An 8,848-nucleotide genomic window follows, 5' to 3' on the forward strand; every position below is an offset into this window, starting at 1 on the left:
TGTACATTTGAACAATTGTAGTTCGTTTATTATTTTTAATATTACTGTGGCTTTGTCTTGAGATTATTGCTCGTTTACATGTCATTTTGCAGAAACAAAAATTATATAAATTGTTAATTTTACAAAAAAAACTCTGCCTAACTTTCATCTATTTATTGGTGCTCCATGGGACTCTTAACCTTAAATTTGCCACTGAACATAATCATTGACAATGTAAGTGACTATAATGAGCAGATAAATAACCAACCGTGTGACCTGCTTTAAATTAGAATTATTTACAATGTCAACTCTATTTTTTTTTTACCAAATTCCAATTCTGCATGAACTATAAAATGTGAAAATAAATCCTTCGTGGAAATTTAGGTTTATATATAAGCTTTATTAATTGAGCAAAAATCGTTTACAAAGGCAACAAGCCAAGTGCCAAGATCTAATTGGAAGAGTTGCATTGAAATTGTTGACCGTTGACTAAGAGCACAGCCGCCATGGGCCTCAACAATGTCGCCAACAAATAGGAGTAATAATATATATAATAGTACACATAATAAAAAAAAATATATAAAATACATAATAAAAAAGTATACAACATGACGAATCTAACAAAATATTTCAAATAGGAAGAACATTAGGAAATAAAAATAGTAACTAACAAAGAAAATTGTCAAAAAAAAATCACTAATTGTTCTAAATAAAACAAGTTATTCAATATAGTAGGTCTTATGATAGATCGTAGACCAATAGCTCAATTGGTACAATTGTAATTAAATTTTAAAATACATAATCAAATTTAATCAATTTAAAGTTTTAATTAATACTTTTAAGGTTAAAATTAATTTTATTTGTTTTGATTGATTCATTTAAAATTTAATTTTAAAGTGAAAATGATCACTTTAATATCAAAATTAATATATTTAAAGACAAAATTAAATTTTTAGTCTTTCAAAAACAAAAATTGAAATTTTATATTTTAATTTTTGAGATTGAATCAACCTATTAGACCCGCCTCATAAAATGAAAATCTGATAGATTTATTTTTAACAAATATAACTAATAAATAAATTTATTAAAAAAATACTCCATAAGAAATAAAATCATTTTCATCTGATTTATTATTGACAACTTTTAAGATTATTTTATTTATTATAAAAGCTAAATGTAAGTTAAGTCTTCGCTTCTCCCATTTTTGGTGAACTTCTCACCTTCTTCGTCTCTTTCTCTCCATCTTTTCGGTCTTCCTCCCATTTCTGGAGAGAAGACTACCATTTCCTCCATTTCTGGAGCTTCATTAACCTTGATTAACCTCCTCCATATCCACTCTCTCTCTCTCTCCTCTTCTTCCTCCCCCTTTCAATTCCTCTAAACCTTAATCGATCAATTCATAAATTTTTCAGCAATGTCTCAGTAAGATCTCCACCCCCGTTTCACTTCCATCTTTCTCACACCAGTCTGTTTCGTATCCTTTTCGATCTTTACATATTTTTACTCATGGCTATACGATACACCGTCACTTTTTCTGCTACCATGGCGCACAATCTTGCTTCTAACGCCGGAAATCGCCTTACGCATTGCCGGTGTATTCACGAATTTATTTCCAAACCTCGTAATTCCCTTTCAAACCCTACTCTTGAAAACCCTAAAAATTACAATCATCCTTATTATCGCAATAATCAAGATGTTCGTGGATCCAAACCTTTAAGTACTTTTGCTGCGGAGTTCATTTTAGGGGGTAGTAGTAACCCAGTTGCTAGTGGGTTGATCTCACTTGTGAATTCCGTGGTTTTTGGAGGTTCATTTCCTGCTGGTACGATGGGGGTAATGGGGGTTGTTCCATTTCGGGCTGCTTCCATTATCCCCTTCTTGCAGGGATCTAAATGGCTGCCGTGTAATGAACCAGTGTTAATTCGATCCTCCAGTAGTGAAGTTGATAGAGGAGGAACGTTGAATAAGAAGATAGTCAACAAGGGTGAGCCTCAGTTTTCTGCTGCTAAGGTAACTGAAAGGAGTTGGTTATCGAAATTGTTCAATATTTCTTCTGATGATGCTAAGGCAGTTTTCACAGCTGTGACTGTTAATTTGCTGTATAAATCTTCGTTAGCCGAGCCTAGGTCTATCCCTTCCCTGTCTATGTACCCCACGCTTGATATGGGTGATCGCATATTGGCTGAGAAGGTACTTTCTATCTTTTATCTTATTTGATGATTCCTATTTTTGAGATTTTTTTGATGAATTGTATAACTGGTTACTGAATTCGTCATGTGATTTATGTAATCATTTATTTAGTGTGATTATTTCATTGTTGATTACAGTCAAACTGTCCGGTATGACTGAGGACGATACTTGGCTGTGAGTTATTGATGAGGATTAGGAGTACGATTGGGTTATTTTAATGGTATCCCAAATTGATTATAAATTGTACTACTAATAGGTTTTTCAGCTGTAAAGTTTAGAAATAGTTATCTTAGTAGTTACTTTTAATAATACCTTTATGTATACTGCGTATTAAGTTCCATCCGTTGTTCATAGTTCTTAAGACCATGAATCGTAAGTGGAATATGCTTTTTTATTAGCTAGCAAATAGTGGGCCAATCATTGAATGTGATGAATTGTGCTCCTACTTGTGAGTCATTAGAAGTTTATCATTCGTGTGTGTTTAATGCACCTAGGAGTCTAGCTATGAGAGTATTTACACAAGTGTATACAATGGAGTCTTGCATTCTTTAGATAGCACGTGACAAGCAGCCCACTTGCGGAATACTCCTAGGTGACTGCAGCATCACACGCTAGCAAGGAGCCCCATTTAGGAGTCTTGTACTAGCAGCTTGCTCACACAGCAACGCGTCTGAGGGAGTTTTAGTATGGACCCATAGCCAACCTGTGCATCTGTGAGTCCTAGTATTCGAGGAAGATAGGCTGCTGCTTTCCATCCGTACACTCCAGCGCGCATTTGCATAAGCATATGAGGATTTGAAACCTAGTGTTATCCTACTAGCCTAGTTTACATAATTTTAAGTTGTCGTATGTCATTTAATTAGTTGTGATAGATTTTGGTATACCCTATCTTTTGTAAATTTTATTTTTTTACTACAATAAATATGAATATTAGACCGCTCATCAATTGATGAATAGTGTGTGATTGAGTTAAAACTTTTGTCTTGCTAGTACGTCAAACTTACTACCCCGAACATACAAGTTCAAGAATTTTGTGTTTGCAAGGGAAGCTTAAACACTATTATTGCAATGCTTTGGTAGAAAAGTGTGCTTGTATTTGTTTCAGGAGTGATCAAGTGGGCTGCATGCTTTGGGATAGTTTCAGTAGTGGTCTCCTTCATAAGTCATATACTCTTGTCTATCAACATCTTGACCCTAGGTCAACACAAATCAATTATATTACAATTATTGAGTATATGAGTTATGTTGACGTTTTGCATTAGTTGGTAATGGTGGTATTGATGTCATAATATAAGTATTAATTAGAAGACCATAAGACCAATTGTAGGAATAACCAAGGTATGCATTAGAGGCTTATATTTTTTGTATTGATGTTATTTTGTATCATATTATTGATTAAGGGGGTGAAAAAAAGGTTTCTTGCTTAGTGGCATGTGATTAATGGTTTATTCCATTTCATCAACCCATTGCCATAAATGTTTCTCACTTAAGCTTCCACCTGGACCTAGGGGTTGGGAGTTGGCTACCTTACCCTTTTGTTAAGATTTTTATGTTGACCCTTTATAGAAAATATCATCTCCAGATTCACACAAATAAAAAGTGTACATGTTTTAAGCGTTAGTTACTATTATATAATAATTTAGATTTGAGGAATTATATATCTTTGGCCCTTTGGCCCTAATGAGATTGGGCTAAGATGGTATAAGGGTTAAATAAAGATAAGTGATGTACGTTTTTTCTGGATAGGTTTGTGCTCCAAATGGAATTGATGAGGATGTGTTGTGGAATCATTGCACCAAGAGTTGAGAATGGATTAATAAAGAAAGCAGTATCAAAAGTGGTTACTAACTGCTCCACTTGGGCATTTCCCAACCCACCTCAATTCATATGAAGAAACATTAGTTTAGTTAGAGTAGGTTAATCTCACTTAATATGAGCATCAGGAATAAGTTGATTATAGTAGTAGTTCAGCACATGGATACATCTGTGGATAGTTTTTAGTTCCCTAATCCTTATTCCTTACTTGTATATGTAGCCCAGTTTTTGATGATGAAGCTAAATTTGACTTTATTTAGATTACCGTAGAAATTTTAGAACAATTATGCTATAAAAACTATAAGTTTTTTAAAACTTAATTTGCCTGCAGAGAATTGATGATCAAGCTGAATTTGAATCTAATTAAATTGCCGTAGAGATTTTAGTACAGTTCCATTTTATTTAAAACTAATAATTTTTTTAATTTAATTTGGCTTTAGAGAAATGACTGCAAGGAATGCTGAATTTTTGAAATTTTCTCTTAAAACTCTGCTGTTTCAGTGAGGAATGTAATATATATGGTTTAAAGTAGCTTGTAGTGTTCTAACTCTTAAATTTTACCTTTGATCCTAGCTGGTATAGAACTGGATTGCTTTTATGGTTTCCCTTGCATATGAACTCATGTTTAATTACATGGGTTTTTAGGAATTCATAAGATTACGACATCTTCAAATATTTTCTAGAGACGAAAATGCTCTTAAAAAAATTCAATTGCCAAAGAAAAACAAGAAACTGCAAGCCATACTGCATCTCCATTTGAAATGAAAGGCTTTTCATTCTTTTTCAGTTCTTTGTCTGTCTAATATTTTATTGTTGAAATATTTATTTAGGGATAAAAAGGGATGTGATTAGTCTTTTGTCATTGATTAAGAAAGATTGTTTTTTTTTTTTTATGTCAATTTATAGGTTATTGATATACAAATTTTCTAGTCTGATTTAGATTTAAAGCTATATAATGTTGAACTGTAGTGTTTTTTCCGTTTTTCTTTGCTCACCCCTTCCTCTATTTCTTTCTCTCTCAGGTTTCTTACTTCTTCAGGGAGCCTGAAGTTTCAGATATTGTTATATTCAAAACGCCACCTATTCTTGAGGTATTGTATTGATTTGAAAGGTAAACTCCACACTTGTGTTTATAGTTCTAGATATTAACATATGAGCAATTCCATTTTGCAGCAAGTTGGCTTTGCCTCTGGGGATGTGTTCATCAAAAGAGTTGTAGCAAAGGCGGGAGACTGTGTTGAAGTGAGTATCATTCTTATGTAATTTCGCAATTCACTTGTAATTGTTATTTCTTTCGATAAACATGTCTAAAATTGAACTCTGGAACAGGTCAAGGATGGGAAGTTGCTCGTTAATGGTATTGCTCGTGAAGAAGAATTTGTTTTAGAGCCATTAGCTTATGAAATGGATCCACTGGTATCTTAAAAAACCCCATCCTTTTTTTCAGTTTGCTTTTTTATTTGACAATAAGCCTGGTCTCTGGAGTCTTTTCTTTTCATTTTGCTTATCACATTTTCGTTCATTCAGATTGTGCCAGAAGGATATGTCTTTGTGATGGGAGACAACCGCAACAACAGCTTTGACTCACATAACTGGTAATGTTAAAACGTCCATTGTTTAAAATTTATCTTACTAGGTTCAGGTTGTGTATGTCTGATCCCCAAAACTAGGCGGTAGCCACTCATTTTTTAAATCTAGGTCCTTTTTCCTTTTTGAAGCAGTTCTATATCTTGAACTATTGTTTCTCTTCAGGGGTCCGCTTCCCGTAAAGAACATTCTTGGTAGATCTGTATATCGATACTGGCCACCCTCTAAACTGTCGGACACTATATATGACCCCCACAAAAGCAATGGCAATGTAGCTGTTTCATGACAATTCTCCAGTCAGACTTGTATGTAGCTGTTTCATGACCATTCTCCTGTCAGACTTGTAGATGTGGAGTATGCCGCGGCAATATCCTTGGTTAGTCCAAATCTAAGGAAGATGTTGACTTCATTACATGACCTTTTCTCTTTAATGAATTTATGATTATATAGAAGCAAATGTGGATATATGATTGTGTGCGAGTTGTATGCTCCAAATAACTCAATTTGTGTAACGGATTTTTGCCTTCTCGATTGCTTTGAATTTGTTTGTTTATTGTTTTTGTGACGGACATTTGCTCATTTGTTCCATAATCCATTATTTTTGTACTTAACAATTGTAGATACTTAAGCCGTTTATGCAAGAAAACTGCTAGTTATTGGCATTGCTATTTTGAGGAATACCGAATACTTACTATAGTATTAAAACTTGGTTATTGTACATTCCAAACACTACTACACCCAACTGTATTAGGTTTTGTATGATTGTATCAATCAATTTTGCTACATATGTTTCACATTATTTTGAAAATGTACTCATTATTAACTTTGGTTTCTTTCAATACATTTTTTTTCTTTTTTAGTTTTTATTATACTCCTTTTAAGCTTGTGTTCCATGTAGTTTTGTATATTTATTACTAATTTAATTCATAATATTTTTTAAGTATGAGTAATAAAAATTTACAAGAAGTTAATACTAATAAAATTTATATGAGATGAATCAAATAAGATTTTGATTAACTACTAATAAACCAGCACTTAATAAATGCATTTCATACAAGGTAGCAGCTTGACAGGAATAATGTAGTAAATTCACCGGAATAGCAAAATAAGTAGGATGGGATAAAAATTTGCAAGATTGGAGTATTAGAAGTATTTTCCCTTGATGAAATCTGAGGCACTTAACCTGGACGTTAAAGGACGAAAGGAAATATCTTACTGTTTCCGTTATGATTTTGCTCCAATTTGAGATCTCTTCCCTCTGCAGCTACCTTCCTGAAAGTCTTTTCCCGAAATGGATTTCATCAATATCGTTGTATAAACTTAGAACGTCCAACAAAGTTGGGTAACAAACCCAGCAATGAGATCCTTGTCTCCGGGCTTCAGATCACCAAAGACTCCATATCATTTCGTGCCATCTGCAGTAAAGAAAGTCGTCACTCGTCAATAGCTCCCAAAAAACATTGCACATGAATATATCATACCATCATTAAGGATACATACCCAGGTCACAGCATCTTGGACGGTTTCATTTGAACGACAGCTTAGCCATGAGCCAACTTTCTCTCCACCCTTGTTCATCAGTACCTCCGCAACTGTTGTATTTCCAGGTCCGTTATAGTTCCCCGAAATGACACAACTGAGACGTGCAAATATCTTCTTCAATTCAGATGGATCCCTTCCAAGAGGGTTCTGAAGAATAACTAAGAAAAGAAAATATAATGCACATGAACACAGGTTGGAATATTCAATATCCATGACCCTAACCGCTCGTTTGGTTAGTGGTACTAAATGGTGGTAATGAGAATGATTTAAAGTGTAAAATTTCATTAAAAGTTTCATATCATTCCCATGGTAATGAAATTTTGATCACAAAAAAGTTTTTTTATTTATAAATTCCATTACCGTCTAATATCACCTCTCCCATTGGTAATGTATTGGAATGAAATTTATGAAGAAAATGAGATGATTGAAGTTGAATAACTATGGCCATCAAGTTAACCATGAGATTTTTCAACTAAATTATATTATTTTTTCATTCCCATTACCACTGTTTATTACTATCTACCAAACGGACCGTAAAATACTTGCTTAAAAAAACGATTCAGGAAAAGGTAAAGAATCTTGTATGTTACAGGAAAGTATTCTTTTTTGCTATGGGGGAAGCAAAGAAGCAAAATGTATATGTTCGTATTTGCTTAGAACTATAAAGACCCGAAAACCTTTCTAAAGTATCAAGCGGGATCTATGTATACAAAAATTGAAGCAATGCTCGTCTTCTTACCTTTTCAGCTAGGCACATTTTATTCAACATATTTTTCTGCCGCATTAAGATCTTTCTTACGATTCAGATCGGTCGTCTATTTTTCGAATAATAAGATCATAGAATTGTAGATCAAAATTGAGATTCTAATAACTATGTTGGGAAACTTAGATCCAAATCATGTATAGAATGACAAACGAGTAAAATTATATGGGTTTCGCACCGCATCTGCCCAATTGCGGCTTATATGGGTATAAATTTTGTGGATAATGGGTGAAAATGAGACTGAAAAGTTCTACCTGTTATGGGCAGTGGATAGGTGGTACGTATGAGGTTTTACCCACCCCATATCCACCTGCTTCACCCCATACCCACTCGACCCGCCCCATATCTACAATCGTAATTTTAATAAGAATGCTCTCAACATAATAGATCTAATGGATTATCCCTCTAGAGGCAAAGAAATCAAAACAAAGCTGATTGTTAAACTCTAAGGCATTATTTAGAATGAATCTTCTTGACCTTTTTGTCAAATTGAGTGAAAACAATTCGTGCTGTTTATGACATATGACATTTTATAAGCTCTAGGCAAAATAATAGATATAGACTCTTTTTATAAAAGATCGATTTTGATTTTTAACAAGTACTTGAAATAATAAATGTGACGAATCTTTTTATTTAAATAAATTAGTTTTTTGAAGATTTTCTTTTCCTCCTCTCTCAAACAAGGCTTCTTCCTACAACCGTCTACTGTAGACTCACAGATTACAGTGAAATTAGACCCCTATATATGCTAATCGACGGCACTTCTTGTCTACCCCAAGAATAACACTGAAAACCATATTGACAAAGTCTTCTTCTATTTCAGATGAGGGGGTAGAAGAAGAAGAGGGAATTTGTTTAAGTTGCTCTATTTGAGAGATGGTGAAGGAAGGTTTGTTGGATTGAAATTGTGGTTGAGCTGGAGTTTGATTAGTCGTGAAAGAAGCAGTATTAGAAGTTCTCCCATCATCTAAA

The 8,848-nt window shown here is 33.7% G+C and overlaps 1 protein-coding gene across 1 annotated transcript; it reads left to right on the forward strand.

Annotated features, from left to right (window-relative positions):
• The first annotated feature begins 1,157 nt into the window (after nucleotides 1-1,157).
• On the forward strand, nucleotides 1,158-6,239 carry LOC130798013 (thylakoidal processing peptidase 1, chloroplastic-like). The gene is made up of 6 exons (XM_057660834.1): nucleotides 1,158-2,169; nucleotides 5,007-5,075; nucleotides 5,158-5,226; nucleotides 5,314-5,400; nucleotides 5,512-5,579; nucleotides 5,737-6,239. Exons 1-6 carry the CDS (start codon nucleotides 1,486-1,488, stop codon nucleotides 5,855-5,857), a joined length of 1,098 nt encoding a protein of 365 aa, XP_057516817.1. The 5' UTR covers nucleotides 1,158-1,485; the 3' UTR covers nucleotides 5,858-6,239.
• The last annotated feature ends 2,609 nt before the right edge of the window (nucleotides 6,240-8,848 follow it).

The sequence above is a fragment of the Amaranthus tricolor genome, chromosome 13, assembly GCF_026212465.1.
Source record: "Amaranthus tricolor cultivar Red isolate AtriRed21 chromosome 13, ASM2621246v1, whole genome shotgun sequence".
Classification (NCBI taxonomy): domain Eukaryota; kingdom Viridiplantae; phylum Streptophyta; class Magnoliopsida; order Caryophyllales; family Amaranthaceae; genus Amaranthus; species Amaranthus tricolor.

Bases quoted from the DNA above. Each gene is read 5' to 3' on its own strand.
- LOC130798013 (XM_057660834.1), top strand. From the start codon at position 1,486: ATGGCTATACGATACACCGTCACTTTTTCTGCTACCATGGCGCACAAT. The intron at 5,076-5,157 runs GTATTGTATTGA...TCCATTTTGCAG, and splicing joins AAACGCCACCTATTCTTGAG to CAAGTTGGCTTTGCCTCTGG. The intron at 5,401-5,511 runs GTATCTTAAAAA...TCGTTCATTCAG, and splicing joins CTTATGAAATGGATCCACTG to ATTGTGCCAGAAGGATATGT.